This window comes from Squalius cephalus (assembly GCF_949319135.1).
Source record: "Squalius cephalus genome assembly, chromosome: 19".
Classification (NCBI taxonomy): Eukaryota; Metazoa; Chordata; class Actinopteri; order Cypriniformes; family Leuciscidae; genus Squalius; species Squalius cephalus.
Genome location: NC_137140.1, coordinates 6,275,405 through 6,292,721, shown reverse-complemented (window position 1 = coordinate 6,292,721; position 17,317 = coordinate 6,275,405). Strand labels below are relative to the sequence as shown.

Below are 17,317 nucleotides of genomic sequence, written 5' to 3'. Positions count from 1 at the left end.
TCCGGTCGGGCAAGTAAAATTCTCTTTTACTTGTCCCTTCAAAAAATCCACTTGTCCCGGACAAGCGTTAATGTCTAGTTTCCCCTAGAACTGATGTTAATGAATCCAGTCATAAATGTCATTGATAATGGTCTCAAAGTGGGGGTCCTACAGCGCCATCTGTAGAGATTGTGTGCATTAAGTCAATATTTTGCAATGTAAAATGTATATCATTTTTAACTTATAGGCTACATTTTTCAATAGAGTGACAGTAGCTTAGCAGGTTACTAAAGGTAGGCTAGCGGCACTATTAAAATATATATTTTCAGCAGCATGCCAATAACTTATTTATTTATTTATTAACTTATTTGACTTTACTAACTTAACTACATTCAAATAGTGAGACAGAGAAGCTGCTCTTTTCAAAACAGTGTACTTTTTTTCCACAAAGCTACTTATTTTATTGATTAAGGATCGTAGTTGATCTGTGAAGGGATTCGTTGATTAATTTAAGAATGTTATGTTTTTGACATATTCTTAAATGTGGAAAAGGGGGATTTTACCTCAGCAGAATGCATCCTAAATTTAGGTTGCAATGAGTGCTCTGGGTTTGTAAAGATGAAATTTACCTAGAAGTCAAAGCTACAATAAAATATAATCAAAATGAACATAATCTGAATTAATGTATAAAATAAAATAAAAAATCGTAGTTTATGTTATATGCACCAATTTGTTAAAACATAAAAAAATTAAAAACATTTGACATTCCTCACATTGGTCGGCGCTTCAACGTCGCCATGTTTTTCGTTTTACGTCACTTCCGCTGTGATCCTGTGTGGCGCGAGTCGCGAGAGAGTGAACAATTGGCGAGAACAGAAACACACAAACTTATGAACACATTGCTGCTGTATTATATCAGATAGCACAGAAGAAATATACCCGTTTGACAAACCTGTAAAAAGGACAGCGTTTGGATTTATCAGACGCAACATGCCGCGGAGAAAGGTGAAAGAAGATGCGAGAATTGCCCAGTCGCCTCAGCGCGGGCTAAATGCTAAGCTCAATGTTTATTTACATTCTCGGACAAAAATAGTGTGTTTTCAATTACTTTATTGAAACTTTTTGTCAACGCTATTAGCGGCTAACATTTTATCGCATGAGAATTGAAAAAATGCCGAAGTCCCGCCGAAATGGTGTGTTTTAAAACTGATAATGAAGCTAGTTAGCAGTTTGGTTTTAAAACACAACCCAGACTGTATAATAATAGTAAAATGTTTCCGTTTGACTGTTGTGTTATATGTATGTTGTGTGTGTGTTGTTGTTTGTGTCTATAATTCTTATTTTTATTCTGACCTGTTTACACGTGCATGGTGATAAAACTGTGTTGACACCATGTTTGCAGAGAACAGCAGGCAGTAGTTCAGAAGGGACTGCTGATTCTGATGACTCTGGAGATCATGAGAAGACTGACAGCTCTCATAGTGAAGCCAATCAGCGCAATAACACCCGTATGACCCGAGCATCACTGCGCCTGAGCCAGAGCTCTCAAGGTATAAACACACAGCTGATGATACATTGGTTTCTCATGCAGTATGTGCCAGTTTATGGGTTATCAAACTTAAGTGTGAACCTGGTGCGCATCAGACAAGTGGACTCTGGTGTGGTTGGGCTGAAATAAAAACGCAACATGGACCAAAGACATCTAAACAAACCAAAAACAGGACGTGATCTCTCAAGATGCGACCCTTAAAGGGTAAGTTCGGTATTTTACACTTAAAGCCCTGTTTACAGATCGTTTGATGAAATGACGGTTAAGATTAAAATTTGGACACATGCTGCTGTCCCGAGAATTTTAGGTTTATTTCGCTTTCCCCAAAACCTCTAGAATGGGTGTATAGGTGCACTGGAACAATCCTTCATAAAACGCATTAAACTTTCGTTTACAAAGAAGTGAAACTCACCGAGTGGTCAGGGGTGTTCACTGATATGTTCACACAAAAATCGCTACAAAAGATGCTTTCCAACAGGTGTTTTACCATTAGTTGTAAAACTGTGGAGCTATTTTTCCAAACGCCTCACACCCGTAGATTCTTCCGTTGAGAGCTTGAATAATAGACACTCCAGCCCAGTTGGTGGCGATAATGCACCTTTGCCAATTGCAAGCAAACCGCTGGCATTTGATTGAATACACAGAAGAAGCAGAAGAAGAAGCGGCGGAGTAATACCGTACCTCACACTACACATTCAATACAAGTCAATGGAGTTGGACAAAAACTACGATAAAACCTGTTGGAAAGCATCTTTTGCTGCGATTTTTGTGTGAGCATATCAGTGAACACCCCTGACCACTCGGTGAGTTTCACGTCTTTGTAAACGAAAGTTTAATGCATTTTAGGAAGGATTGTTCCAGTGCCCATAGGCTGCCATTGTGTAGGTGGGGGGGGGGGAGCGAAATAAACCTAAAATTCTCGGGACAGCAGCATGTGTCCAAATTTTAATCTTAACCGTTCTATTTCATCAGAAACGATCTGTAAACAGGGCTTTAAGTGTAAAATACCGAACTTGTCCTTTAAAAAGAAAGTACTCAAGGATACCTGTTTTTTCCTCATCATAGTTGCGCAGTTGCCCATTACAGTTTGATACAGGTGTCGGAACTGCATCTTCTTGCTGCAGATCTTCATTTGTGTGTGACAGACTAATTCCTGGTGCTGTTTTGACTCCTTTACACATTTTCTAAGCTGGCTGTGAGTTCACAGTTGGTAAAAACACCGCCATATGTACATGCATACAACGAGCGCATTTAGCACACAGTATAATTTTGGTTTCTTTATGTTCGGTAAGTTCTGTTACAAAATATTCGCCATAAAAGCAGTTTCTTTGTTTTTTGTGTGTTCTTTGTATCTTTAGGTTCGGTGTTAAAAACGACAGTGTGAATGTTAAGCGAACCTGGATTAAATGCATCATTTTCTTTTTTAGTCCGCACCAAAAGAACCAAGATAATCAAACCTCAAGTGTGAACACCCTTTGAGTCACTTTGGATAAACGTCTATTGTATGTGTTTCATTAATAGATGTAATTACAAATGTATTGTTAGTTTAAAGTTACTTTAGAAAGTACTAGTTCAGGCATTTCACCAGGAATCCACGTAATCGGAAATTTTGCATGACAGCAAAAGATTTACCAACACACATTTTGCATGTAGATTCGCTGCGTTGACCAACAGAAAACTGCTCGATTATTTTTCAATTAATCCGAAATCCTGTAATTTATTCCCAAAAATATAATTATAAACATCAAAATATAAATTGCAGACATCTTTTAAAAAAAAAATGTAATCAAAAATGGAACCAAATCACTATCATGGGTGAAAATAAATTAAGAAAAACAAAAAGCAGTGTTAAGTGTTAAATGGACATTTTTCCTCTAAATATATTTTATTATAATTATTAAAAGTTACTTATTATTTTTACTTATATTATTCCCTGCTGCAAAGCTTTATGTATTCTATTTATTACCTATACATATGTTTATAAGAAGTTAATTCTGTTCCTGATCTAGATGCTCCTCCGGATGTGAAGCAAGCAGCAGAGAGAGACGAGTCTCCCCCCAGGACGCCCACAGGAAACGCACCCTCATCCGAATCAGACATCGACATATCCAGCCCCAATGCATCCCACGATGAGAGCGTGACTAAAGACCAGAAAGACTCTGGCAGCGATCCCTCTCATCGTCCAAAACGCCGCCGCTTTCACGAGAGCTACAACTTCAATATGAAGTGCCCCACACCTGGGTGCAATTCTCTGGGTAATTGCTCTTCAAATTAATTTCCTTTTGCATTTGCTTAATAATCAAATTCAGTGCCAATGGTTTACAAGGGCTTAATTGAAAAAAAAAAACAGTGTTCGCAGTGTTTTAAAACATTTCAAATTTCACTGGATTGTTTATAGTTCAATTTAAAGCTAAAAACTGTATGTTTTTCTGAATTTCCTTTATACAGGACATTTAACAGGGAAACATGAGCGACATTTCTCCATATCAGGATGCCCTCTCTACCATAACTTGTCAGCAGATGAGTGCAAGGTGTGTTTAGCCCAAAGTATACTTGGTTATTTGCTATTATTAAATTGTATCTTTTGGTTACTTTCTTGGATTGAATGAGGTATGATTTAAAAAAAAAAAAAAAAAAGTTTTGCTTGACTGCTAAATTGCAATGATCATTTAGCGCAAGCATGTGTGCTTTATCCTTTTCTAAATTGTTTAGCACTTTTTCTGTTGTTTATCTTTGTGTGCTTTTCATCTCGATCAGGTGAAAGCCATCGAACGTGAGAAACAAGAGGAAGAGCGCAGTCAGGGGCAGAACGAGGAGAACAGACATGCTACTCGACATCAGGTTCTCACAAACAGATGTTCACTCAACACTAAACAAACATCACACCAGCGTGTTAATGCCTCTTAAGTGCATGCATGCTTTTGTACAAAAAAGAGACACTTGCATGAAGTCCTAACGTCAGCAGCGTGTTGCCTTCCATTTTTAAGATGAGATGTGATTGTTTGCAAGCCATAAATTCTGTGGTAACCACAGTGAAGTTATGACTGATGAGCTATGCATGAAGAGCATTATCTGGATGAGACACAAAGTTCCTTTTAGTAAAAGTGTGATGTAATTAATTTGCATCGCTTTTCTACAGGCTCCAACTCCAAGACAGGTTCGATATAAAGAGAAGGTCATGGAGATTAGGAAGAGGAGGGATTCTGGCCTGACAAAAGACCAAAAAGAAAAGTACATGGTAATAGTGTTCTCTCAACGATTTTCTGAAATATCTGTATATTAATGTTTTTGTGTAGTCATATAAGCTAAAAAGTGCTGCAGTGATGACGTATTTTTATAGGCCTGCTCGAACGTTTTAAGGATTTTTCCATTGGCTTTTAGATAATTGCAGAAAATAAGCTCTGGGACCAACAAAATTTTGATTCTTACCCATTTTGTTCTTCATGATCATTGTCTCAAATGAATACAATTTTTATGAATTTTTAATAATTTTTAAAAAATGTATAATGTGTATATAATTTTCAGGCATCAGGGAGCCGCTATCGATATGCAGTGTATTTTCGATTACGCTTTTGTGATCACGAGTAATCTGTACAGAGAGTGGCAGTACTGAACGCACATTTACAAGATAAGATATTTTTCAATGATGTTAAGGATCTGTTGCACACTTAATCTTCGCCATCGTCCTGTCAGTCATCTGTCCTTACTCTGGTCATGGAGCAAAACAGACGCTTTGTTTATAATTGTGTTGTCCATTGTCCAACTGAACTAAATGGTTTTTATATGACCGTTTATATGCGTTGCCGCAGTGGGCAAGGAATTTAATTGGTGTTTGGCCAAACACGGTGTAACACACTACCGCAGCAAGCCTATGGGGTATAATTGTTTATGATTATGTATGTGATTCAACTACATCTGTTCATATTTGATGTATCAGGAGCACAGACAGATACATGGCACCACTCGAGAACCACTGCTGGAGAACATCACCAGTGATTATGATCTGGAGCTCTTCAGAAAAGCTCAGGCCCGCGCATCAGAGGATCTGGTATGATTACACATTCCTCGCACATCACACTTGACACTGCAAACTCTACCCTTGGCCTTGCATCCCATCAAATTGTAAATAAATTAAGAAAATAATTAGTTGAGATGTAATTTTCAAGTATTTATTAACTGACATTACAATGTGGTTATGTAATATATAAAACACTTTGTTGAATTTAGCAAAAATAACTATATGATGGTATACTGTATCTGTGATATAAAATTACTCGTGCTGTGATTTTGGTTTAATACCAAAGTTCTTCTGTTACTTTAGCTGAATTGGCTGTATGTATAAATTTGATGTCCAATTTTTGGTGTTTGCAGGAGAAACTGCGTCTGCAGGGTCAGATCACAGAGGGCAGTAACATGATCAAGACCATCTTGTTTGGCCGTTATGAGCTAGACACTTGGTACCACTCTCCCTACCCTGAGGAGTACGCCCGTCTGGGGCGTCTGTACGTCTGTGAGTTCTGCCTCAAATACATGAAGAGCCAGACCATCCTGCGCAGACATATGGTATGAAATCTACCTTCCTACCTGCTAAATATATTTGAAAGGAAAGTTAAGTTTGACATTTTCATTCCTGTGGGGTATATGCAGGCCAAATGTGTGTGGAAACACCCTCCTGGTGATGAAGTCTACAGAAAAGGTGCCATCTCTGTGTTTGAGGTTGATGGGAAAAAGAACAAGGTGAGGAATTGATGTTAAATGCACTCATTGTTCATAGTTGTATGTATGCAAAGGGGTTCTGGATGTGTTTGTAGCTTTGTGAAATAGACCATTTCCCCTCTTATTCTAGTCTGTTGATGAGTGTTGTTTGCTACATATGAAACTGATATTTTCTATACCTGTCCTAACAGATCTATTGCCAGAACCTCTGTTTGCTGGCCAAGCTGTTCCTGGACCATAAAACACTGTACTATGATGTGGAGCCTTTCCTGTTTTATGTCATGACTGAAGCTGATAACACCGGCTGTCACCTCGTGGGATATTTTTCAAAGGTAATGTGATGCTGCAGTCAGAGTATAGTGACTTGCATGATCTAAAATGCACAATAACATAATTACTTGACACATTTGCATTTATGGCCAGTGTCCCACTAGCCCTTTTTTTGACTGATTTTCAGTCATGACTCATGAGCCTCATTTACATAGACTGAAGTCTTTGCTGAGGTAAAGGTCCACTCCTCTTAGAACATCAGAATTGCTTGAAAAGATTTAAAGCCAGTCAGTGAGGTGTACTCTTGTGGCGTTGGCCACGACCAGTGAACTGCTTCACATTTAATAACTGACTAGTCAAGGGTTTAATACCTCCAATCAGAGCTTTTCTGGCTTTTTCAGCTTTTAAAGTTTTACGGTTTTACCAGATTTCATAATGTAAAGAGTGTGTAAATACATATGACAAATATCAAATCAGGTAACTGGATGAGGTAAAATAAACTCTGCGTACAAGTTGACATTCTCTTGCTTTGTGCTTGCGTGAAAGTGCAGTAATGCTCAAGAAAGTTCTCAAATGAGAACAATTGGGATTTATCTCAATTTATAATTTGAGCAAAATAATCGTGAATATCTCTTTATTCATTATCGGTTAGCCCCATAATTTATACACGTATAAATTAAAGCAGAGGCAAAAACAACTTTATGAATGTCCTTTTTTCTCAATGAAATGGTGGATGAACTTTCCACAACCATGAAGGGACAAACACACAGAACACGCATTCAAAAGTCTGTCATCCCTCTTCCATTCTTAATCTGTTAGTTTTACAGACTTCTGAATGGATTCAGCAAAAACTCTTGGTAGCTGTAACAAATTTGACTAAACTAAAGTGGTTAGTGGGATGCTGCTTTAAACTAGGGATTGATTTGACAACAATTGATTTAATTTCTCTGTTTTGATCTGTATGTTTTGTTCTAAATATGTGAGTAAGGATCGACTGGTTTAGAGTGCCAATCCACGGGGGTTAATTAATTGAAGTTTTTATTTTAAAGAAATAAAAATCTGAACCAGGCTAAAGTGTTTTGTGGGGGTACTAACCTGAAGAGCACTTCACCCTAATTGTGTGCTGAAAGTCTCATAAATCAGCAGAACATGCAAATATAATGCTACATTTATTTGCATGTTAATTTTGAAAAATGTTAGCCTGTAGTGTCTTTGAAGCCTTTTCCTGTATCGTAACATTGTCAGCAGAGTTTTCATAATTGCTTCTTTTTATTTCCGTAGGAGAAGAACTCGTTCCTGAATTACAATGTGTCTTGTATCCTGACTATGCCACAGTACATGAGACAGGGCTATGGCAAGATGCTGATTGATTTTAGTGAGTACCTGTGATACATCTCTGTCTGTTTAGAGCTGGGCGAAATGGCCAAAAAACACTTTGCTTTTCATTTATTATTTTAAAACAAGTGAACAGTCAGTAATAAAATGAGAACAAATACACAAAATACAAGCAGAGATGAATACTAAATAACAAAGTTACAAAGTCTAACCGTAGTATTCAGGTACAGAAATTAATAATTTAGCCTAAATGTAAAATAACACTTTGTTATAGTTTAATCTTTGTTAAAGCTGTATTTTGTGGTTTTATTAATATTAATCACACAGACAACAGTAGGAATATTAGCTGTGCGCTGTCACTTAAGGCCGAATGCACGGACCGAAAAAACTGACAAACATTCGTTTTCTTTCTCAACTGTTCACTTATGACAGAAACGAGAGGATACTTGCAGAGACGGGTATTTTGACATAATTTTGTGTTTGTTTTCAAGGAAACGCGAAAGAGGAATCAATTTGGTGTTTGAGTGCTGTCTGAAACACGCATCTCTCTCTCTCTCTCTTTGTCTCTCTGTCTCTCTCTCTCTGCGCGCTCGCTTCAGTTGTGATTCCTATAGCTCTGAGTGTGCGCACTGATAATGTGCAAGTCCGCCTCTTCTTCTGCGTTTAAAATTGTTTGAATTTGTAAATTGGCAAGGTTAAACACGTCCAAATATAAACTTTAACTCTATGATGGTTAAATTAGCAGTTAATCCGCGAATCACATGCGTGCCGAACCGAGCAGGTCTGATCCATCCGGATCAACTGCGATCCGTTCCACCCCTAGTAACTGGTAAGAGGAACACGCATTCAATGATCTGAGCTTAGTAATTATATTAGCCTACATTTGATTAACTTGTAGGTTTAAAATTTGACATAGGGCACATTTAATGTACAACAACAAATGTTTTAGCAAAACTTATATTTTAGTCAGATTTATTGCCCTCCTATCAAATTGCGCTCCATCTATTTGGCGTGCATGTGCAAGGCGGCGCTCATTCACTGAAGTCTGTGAAGTTTAGCGGAGACTTGCTTGCATAAGGCTTTGCCCACTTCTAACAGCAAAATGGAAATATTTGCAAGACTTTCTAACATTTACAGATGGAAAATATACCTGTGAAATGTAAGTTATGCACTGAGGAAAACACATCTCAAACTTATTAAACAGCGTAAATATCTGTCAGAGCACCTGACAGGGCAAGCCTGCTTTAAACAATGCGCGTTAACTACATCATCGTTATTTTAAAGCCCGTTATATAAAGCATATCTCATGTCTTTCCGCACAGCAGCTCACTTATGTCCTCCACTATTTTTCAGATGCGCTTGTAATATGGTATTGCCTCATCCTGTATCGTTTTTAAGATATATTTTTACATCGTACAAACTCGATATACCGCCCCAGCCCTATCTCTTATACTGGTATTTGTACGAGTTTGCGATTTAAGTGCGACAAAGACCTTTATGGATTGAGAGCTGGGCATAAAACTATTGTATGATACTTTTATCATCATCATATTGTCATACAGAGTTGTAATGCCATTACATCTGGATGCTGTTATTCCTCAACACGTGCATCACATTTTTTGTTTGGCATGGTTCTAGGTTACCTGCTGTCGAAGGTTGAAGAGAAGGTTGGTTCTCCTGAGCGCCCTCTCTCGGATTTGGGCCTCATCAGTTATCGCAGCTATTGGAAGGAAGTTCTGCTGCGCTACATGTGCAATTTTAAGGGCAAAGAGATCTCCATTAAGGGTAAGAAAAGTTTGTAGGCATGTTCACTATGGCATCCCTGTAAAATCCATGCAGGATTAGCATTGTTTCTTGTTTTCTCCTGTTCAGAGATCAGTCAAGAGACCGCAGTGAACCCTGTGGACATTGTCAGCACGCTGCAGTCACTTCAGATGCTCAAGTACTGGAAGGGGAAGCATCTGGTCTTGAAGCGACAGGTATCAGGAAATTCTTTTTTTCTTTTTCCTTTTTTTAAAAACACATTTACTGACTACATGTTTCATAATTTTGTTTATGAAAGGGCTGTTATTTTCAAAGAAGGTTGATGATTAATCTTCCAATTATTTCTATTCAATTAAAAAAATTAAGCGATTTTTATATATATAAAAAAAATTGTATATAAAAGTTCAACAAATAATTTATCAAAGGGAATATTTTAGACTAAATTATTGTTCACATGCATGCAAGTAGAGATGAAACGCAATGAAAAATTTCATATCACTATTATAGTAATGGTTATGCACTGGAAAAGTTGTCGAAAACCAACAAACAAATAACATTAGCTATGCACTTTTTATTGCATTAACATTAAATTAATAACTAAGAACGATGGACAGATTTTTAATGTACTAAAAATGTTAGTTGGATGACTTACAATTGAACATGTTATCTACTCATTTAACACATACTAAATGTTCAAATAAAGTTTTGGCAGAATTTTCTTTTTTTTTTTTAAATGATGAAAGATTAAATGAAACCTCACATTTCAGCCTATTTCATCAGGAATGTAGGATAATATAAAAATCTGTCGGTTCCCCTTTCCTACAATCATTCATTCATTCATTCATATGTTCTTTCATATAATTTCTCACCGCGCTCTGCCTTCCGTCAGGATTTCACACAAAAGGAAACCTAAGCAGCATGAGCTGGTTGCTCTACTTTGATTAATTATGATTTGTCTTGCTTTTAGAACAAGCTTTTTTTGTGATTTTGAAAGGGTAATTTTACAGGAAGATTACTTGCTGTATGTGCTGAGGTAAAACACCTCAAGCTCACAAAACTGCACAATCTGTCAAAACACCTGGCAACGCAAGTTACTCAGTTAATCAGTACGTTTTAAGGTACAATGTAGATGTATGGTTATAAGATATGGTTATAAGTCAATTATGTATCCACCGCTGCCTTTTTCCCCACAAGTTTAACAGGATTTGTGTTAGCCATTTTGTTTTTTTTCTGTGACAAACAGTGATTTCTTTTTTTGTTTTGTTTCTGAATGGCACAGGACCTGATTGATGAGTGGAAGGCCAAAGAGACCAAAAGGGGCAACAACAACAAGACCATTGATCCCAGCTCTCTGAAATGGACCCCTCCCAAAGGAACCTAATGGACTTACATGTTACATTTCATACTTAACTGCCGTTAAATATTTTTATGACTCCATCAGTAATGGTTTTTGCAATGGCTTCAGCTGTTACTGTCATTTTTGTCTCTTTTTATGTGCTCTTTGTAACTCTCTGGAATCTCTCACTTTTGTTTTATACAGTGCTATTTATTTTTTTGATGTCTCTGGCCAAAGTATTTTCTTTGCCCCAACATATATTTTAAAATTTGAAGTATTTTGAGTTTTTAAAAGCAACAAAAATAGTTTATCATCAATAGAATGTAAAAAGAAAATGGGGCCTTACAAAAAAAAAAAAAAACTTTAGATTTACATTGATAACACATTCTTAATTTTCTTCAAACATTGTTTCTTGGTTTATTTGTGAAAATGTTTTCATGTAAATCAGAACCGGGGAAAAAAAGAACTGTCATTTTTGATAAATACTTTTATTATGTCACATTTGATATATTAAGCAAGACATTTACTTGCTTAAAAATGCTCACAGATGATGTTCTCATTAAGTGTAATGTATACTGACACACCGAGGCCAGTGAAGTCTGTAATACAGCGTTGGAATATGTCAGTAATACTGCAGTCTGTCCCATTCCTCTTGAAGATCTGCTGTGTGAAGAACATGATTTCAGATTTATAAACTGCTGGTTCATTTTATCATTTTTGCATAAATGCAGTTCTGATAAGCGTGTTGTACCTGTTTGTTTGTTCAAATCTGCAGATTTGTCCATTGCTGTACTGGTCTCTGGGATTGTTCTTGTGACAGCACCTACAGATTAATATAATCAATTTTACACCAAGTATAAACCTATGCAGCATAGAACCAACAGTACTAAATTAAACATTATATTGCTGGTGCAAGCAGAGCTATGTAAAGCCATACCGTCTAAAGATCTCTTGCCCATGAGTCCCACAAACATGTCCCCCTTATGCCCTTTGAGGAAACAATGCAAGTTTCTTTTAACCAAATTTAGACAATGGGCAAAATGAATCTGTTGAGATGTAAATATGCTATACTATTTAGCAGTTTTTAATTCAGATATGTGCGTTTACTCACTTCTTCGTTCCATTTTCACAGGCTGGAGAACTCCTAGGAAATAAGATTATTAATATAATGAAGTCAAAAATGCAATCTAATTTTTTGTATGGGTTTTTATTTATTTATTTTATTACAAATTGTTGCCAGCATTACTTAGGTAAAAAAATAATTTGACAAGGCCTAAAATACTGCATTAGAAAGTTCAATATTCAAAACCTAATTAGCTGTTAAAAAATCATTTTAAATTAGACTCCACAGTATTCTTTTGTAATAATTACAATACAACATATATTTCAAATTGCTAGTATAATTTGAGTAAAACATTTAATCCCAGAGCCAACAAAAGCAAATCTGAAGTCTTACCGGAGCGTTTTCCCATTAACCCATAAAACGGATGAGATTTGGATCTCTTTAGTAGACTGGCTAGTGTCTCCTCCACTGGTTCATCCTGTGTTAACAACCAAACCATTTTGATAGTGGATGTGAAAGGAACATTGCATATCCTTTTAGTTTTAGATGAAAAATAAAACATTCTTTTAGCACCAACATTTGTAATGGATATAATACAGACTCATTTATTCACAATGATTACTTAAATAAACAATCTGCTTTAAATAAATATATGCAGAAATCATTACTCACCTCCCAATTATCTGACATCCAGTGGTCTCTGTTTAGAGTGAAAGACAATCCTTCAACACTGTAGGCAAGAGCAAGTATGGTGAGCATTAATGCTGAGAGTTTACAAATCTCCATAAGGACCAAAAATGTGGAATTACAAGTATTATATATGTTTAAAAAAACACTGAAAATGAGCTTAAAAATACAAAAGAAAACTTTCTCAAATAATAGATTTTTTCCCCGTCGCTATAGTCTGTCCAGCTGGCAGGAGGGTCTGCTGAAATCAGAGGTGTTTTCTGTTAGTGGTGGCTGCATTTATATCCATACGCCTGCCAACCCCCTCCCAAATCACGTCACCACCATCCCTCTGCCATAACCAATTCAATACCACTTTAAAAAAGGTATAAAAAATAAATACCACTTGACTTAAATGATAAGTGACTCCATTTTTTGATCCACGATTAATCAACGCATCACACGTCAATGAAAATGCAAAATAATTCATGACACAATGTTTGATTTTTTTAAATGTTATTTAATCCATTGTTAGGTCCTTTTATGGAGGTAGGGAATCATGGATATAAGATGTACAATATTGCATTACTCCCTTAAAAAAAACTAATTGCATTAGTTTTTTTTAGGGCTGTCAAAAGATTAATCGCGATTAATCGCATCCAAAATAAAAGTTTGTGTTTACATAATATATGTGTGTGTATGGAGTATAATTATTTTCTATATATAAATACACACACATGCATATATATTTAAGAAAAATTTGTTATTTATATATAAAATATTTATATATAATATAAATTATATATAATATAAATATATATACACAGTATATACATGCAAATATTTCTTAAATATATACATGCATGTGTGTGTATTTATATATAGAAAATAATTATACACCGTACACACACATATATTATGTAAAAACAAACTTTTATTTTGGATGCGATTAATCGCGATTAATCGTTTGACAGCCCTAGTTTTTTTATGAAAAGTAATGAGTTGCGTTACGAAAGGGCCTATACATTTTTTGTTATTAAAACACACTTTTGTGTTTTAACTTTTTTGTTATTAAAACACAAAAACAAGTAAGCTTACTTGTTTTTGTGTTTTAATAACAAAAAAGTTTTGGTAGATTTATAGGCCCTTTCGTGCCAGAAATGAACAAGCCTCAGGCTGAAGGAAATGCAAATTCACTCCTGTACAGTAGAGGGCGCCGCTCAAACAAACATTTCAGCTGGACCGCATAAGAATAAAATGCAGGAGAAGCAATAAAAAAACAAAAAAACAAACAAATGTGATTTTTATCAAAGTCAATTTTCTTTAGGTTGAGTCGGATCATCGAAGTTCAGCAAAGACACTGGTTAATAAAGTGAGATTAAATATTATTGCAGGTTTGTGTAATATTCTGACTTTGCATTTCATTGTTTAATTAATTTTGAGGAATACTGAATCTGTTTTTGTGCAAGTGAGTTGAGTAAATGCCTGATCACATTTAGTCTAGAATAATCGTCATGTTTACACGGCGCACACAACTGCACTTAGTCCTGATTTCTCTCAAAATGTGGACAGGAGAGCTGTCAGTCAATAAATGTGAAAACAAAGTAACTTGGGTTACTTATTTGAAAAAGTAACTCAGATATTTTGTTGCAATTTTAAAAGTAATACATTACTATACTAATTACTTGAAAAAAGTAATCCGATTACATCGCTCACGTTACTGGTAATGCATTACTTACCCCCAACATTTATGACTTCATAATAAGTGCACTGTGGGATAAACATACAAAGCTTATAATTATATTTCTGACATTTTGTTTTCTGAGCTAAACAAATTGACTAAGGTGTCTATGAGACTGTAACAGGGCTTGGCAAACAATCCCTTCTGTTGCGCAAGTAGTGTTGACTAAATCACTAAGTACTTAATCGTTCAGTAAGCTCTTTTCACATATAAGATCCCTGTAAGCAAAAGCCCATTGCTTTCAAATGAGCCTGGGTTTACAAAATCAGTAAACTCAAATTGTTCAAGGAATTGTTTGAGGAACTACTGCTTACTGTAACTTGTTATACCACTTAGTAGTTGAAAAGTGATTTAAATGAAGTATTCTGCTGAAAAGTGATTCAGATGGTTTAAAGTGTCAGTCCTATGCATCATCATTTGGCTTTGTTTAAATGATTCAGGTTCATGTGCACGTGGACTAATATCTTCTGGACAGTGTCTGTTATGAAACTCACTTTTTGATTGCAAACCACTAGAACAAGACCGTTTTAGATCATGGATTCATGCTGAGGGTCAACCTTTTCTTCATACGTATGTCTCTATACAATACATATAATGGTATCAAAATTAAAAGTGAGGATTTGATTAAGTCAATGTCTGAGCAGCATCCTTCCAGAACGCATTAATTGTTTCTTTGAAGCAATTTAAATGTACTTATTAAGTACTTCAATAGATTGATGCATTGTTTGTGTTCATCTGACAATTAGATTTGAAAATTGTTTTTTAAATTCCAAATGACTAACATATCAGGCATCGCAAAAACACCTCTCACTGAAACCTAGATGACACACCGTATTTGTGCTCTTTGATCTCACCACAGGTGCTTAACAAAGCAAGAAACCAATTTTCGATAATTTCACCTGAACGCCACTCATGCGCTTCCAAGCCCACATAGGTCTAACATTGAGTGCTGAATCAAAAAGAATCAGAGGCTCTTCATTTGCATATGAAAACTGCTTCATTCAATGGGGTCCGACAAGGCTGACACCATATTACCATGTTATACTCAGGGTTATAGGATGGAATATACCATCGAAACGATCACCATTACGACATGCACACTCAAAAGAATTAGGCCTAAATTTAAGATGAATGATTTGAACCGCATTTAAAACGTCCATCCGTTGCATGTTTTAACATGTTAGTTTAGTAAGTTGATCAACTTGATAATGAAATGGGTAAGATTTCTGTAATAGTACTAATGAACTGAATGTGTGTTAAATAACCAGGTTTACATGTTTATCATCAGTAAATCCAGTTGATTTCAATCTCATACATTTGAACTAATTGCATATTGCTTGTTCCACAGCTAGCCATATTTCAACCATGTTCATACTTTTTAACTGAATGATTTTAATTGATTTGACAAAGATTTATGTAAATTCTAAGCAATTTTTAATAAATGCATTTTGTAAATAAATAAAAGAAATAAATTGTTATTAGCGACACTGGTGGCCGACAAGTGAACTGCTCGCACTCGTGCACGCGTAAAGTAAAGTTACAAGAGACTGAACGTCAACGTGCTTCAATGCCCCGCCCCGGTGTATTCACAGCACAGTTATTTTTCGTTCTTTGCTTAAAAGTAAAAAGAAGTTGAAAACAGCCTACCTTTGAGTTTGCTGTGATATACTTTTAACGAACATCCCGACGCTGCAGAGAGTGACGTTTAGATGAGTGCTGTGGCTTTCCTCTCAATAACAAAATAAACACACAACAAAAATGCAGCAGCAAAAAAGCAGCCGTTAAGAAAGCATCTGATCATAGCGACCTGGATATGTTTGCACCACCGCTGCAATTCACCGGCTTCTATCGACAGATGAGGTAATAAAACTTACACTGTTATAGTTTGATTACAAAGTAGGCCTATTTGAGAATATATAGATAGATAGATTATATATGTGAGAGTTTGAATTAATCCCTTTATTTACACGTAAATTGACATTACAGTAGCTCTCAGCATATTCATATTCACCTGAATATTTTATAAGTGGCCATTTCATGAGGCTCTCAGGAGCATCCTTTTGATTTTCCCTCCAAAAACGTCCCGAATCCTTCACATAAAAATCAGTCTACAGGCTCCATCCGAAATCGCATACTTCCCTACTAGTAGTAGGTGAAAAACAGTATGTTCAAATTCTAATTCATGTTCAAATTAACAGTAGCCTACTCATAAAGAGTAGGCAGAGTAGGCAAAGAGAGTAGGCTATAATACCTGGATGACCTACTACTTCCGGCAAGATTCTGAAGTGTTCATGAACACTTTCCCATGAGGCCACTGGAGAGGATTTGTGAATGGCAGTGACTGGACCCTTTTCATATTTCCTGGTTTCTCAGAAGCGGAAGTCATCAGTTGGGTAAACTTCCATAGCGGTGAATGAGACTAAATATATTTTTTTGTGTTCCCGTTTGCTCAAACATGGCGAATGCAGCACGTCCAGATTACATTCATTCTACACACATTCATACTATGTAGAACATACTTTTTAGCAGTGATGAAATAATTACTTGTTCAAAATAAGTATCTGCTCCAGAGAGTATGCGATTTCGGACACAGCCGTCAACGTAGGAAGTCGGGAAAGGGTCTCATTTTTACGTTTCGTGACAAGCTGTTCTCACATTAGCAATCAAATGTGACTAATACTTACATAGCCCATTTAAGCTTACTATTTTATGTTAAAATAGTGTAATTAAATGGATGGATACTTTATATGCACTTCAAATATATAATTCATAAATTTAAAGGATTCAGTATTTTTTGAGTGCATTAACCTGTACATTTATAATTTTATAACACTGTTAAAGTAAATGAAATGCTTCATGCTATAGTAATCCTTAAACACGTTTAGAGGTCAGCTTTTC

General features: G+C 35.9%; 2 protein-coding genes across 5 annotated transcripts; one reads left to right on the top strand and one right to left on the bottom strand.

The window, feature by feature from the left end:
* The first annotated feature begins 768 nt into the window (after positions 1-768).
* kat7b (K(lysine) acetyltransferase 7b) lies at positions 769-11,686 on the top strand. The gene is made up of 14 exons (XM_079851567.1): positions 769-984; positions 1,382-1,529; positions 3,538-3,783; positions 3,977-4,059; positions 4,286-4,369; positions 4,668-4,766; positions 5,466-5,576; positions 5,900-6,091; positions 6,176-6,265; positions 6,436-6,576; positions 7,796-7,889; positions 9,488-9,634; positions 9,722-9,828; positions 10,893-11,686. Exons 1-14 carry the CDS (start codon positions 970-972, stop codon positions 10,992-10,994), a joined length of 1,659 nt encoding a protein of 552 aa, XP_079707693.1. The 5' UTR covers positions 769-969; the 3' UTR covers positions 10,995-11,686.
* On the bottom strand, positions 10,900-16,273 carry LOC307147093 (tachykinin-4). 4 transcript variants are annotated; one of them, XM_079851571.1, is made up of 7 exons: positions 16,067-16,273; positions 12,685-12,742; positions 12,406-12,490; positions 12,061-12,093; positions 11,887-11,937; positions 11,701-11,772; positions 10,900-11,612 (listed from the first exon to the last, which is right to left on the bottom strand). In XM_079851571.1, the coding sequence occupies exons 1-7, from the start codon at positions 16,099-16,101 to the stop codon at positions 11,572-11,574; spliced, it is 375 nt and encodes a 124-aa protein (XP_079707697.1). In that variant the 5' UTR covers positions 16,102-16,273; the 3' UTR covers positions 10,900-11,571. The 4 variants fall into 4 exon arrangements, with proteins under 4 accessions (XP_079707697.1, XP_079707694.1, XP_079707696.1 ...); XM_079851568.1 differs by lacking the exon at positions 16,067-16,273 and having other exon boundaries at positions 12,685-12,847; XM_079851570.1 differs by lacking the exon at positions 16,067-16,273 and having other exon boundaries at positions 10,900-11,609; positions 12,685-12,847.
* Positions 16,274-17,317: the final 1,044 nt, after the last annotated feature.

Excerpts from the sequence above, each read along its gene's own strand:
- kat7b (XM_079851567.1), top strand. Across the intron at positions 6,092-6,175 it reads CCATCCTGCGCAGACATATG|GCCAAATGTGTGTGGAAACA; the intron begins GTATGAAATCTA and ends GGGTATATGCAG. Across the intron at positions 6,577-7,795 it reads TCGTGGGATATTTTTCAAAG|GAGAAGAACTCGTTCCTGAA; the intron begins GTAATGTGATGC and ends TTATTTCCGTAG.
- LOC307147093 (XM_079851568.1), bottom strand. The coding sequence starts at position 12,798 with ATGGAGATTTGTAAACTCTCAGCATTAATGCTCACCATACTTGCTCTT. Across the intron at positions 12,094-12,405 it reads GTTAATGGGAAAACGCTCCG|GAGTTCTCCAGCCTGTGAAA; the intron begins GTAAGACTTCAG and ends CTTATTTCCTAG. Across the intron at positions 11,938-12,060 it reads TGTGAAAATGGAACGAAGAA|GGCATAAGGGGGACATGTTT; the intron begins GTGAGTAAACGC and ends GTTTCCTCAAAG.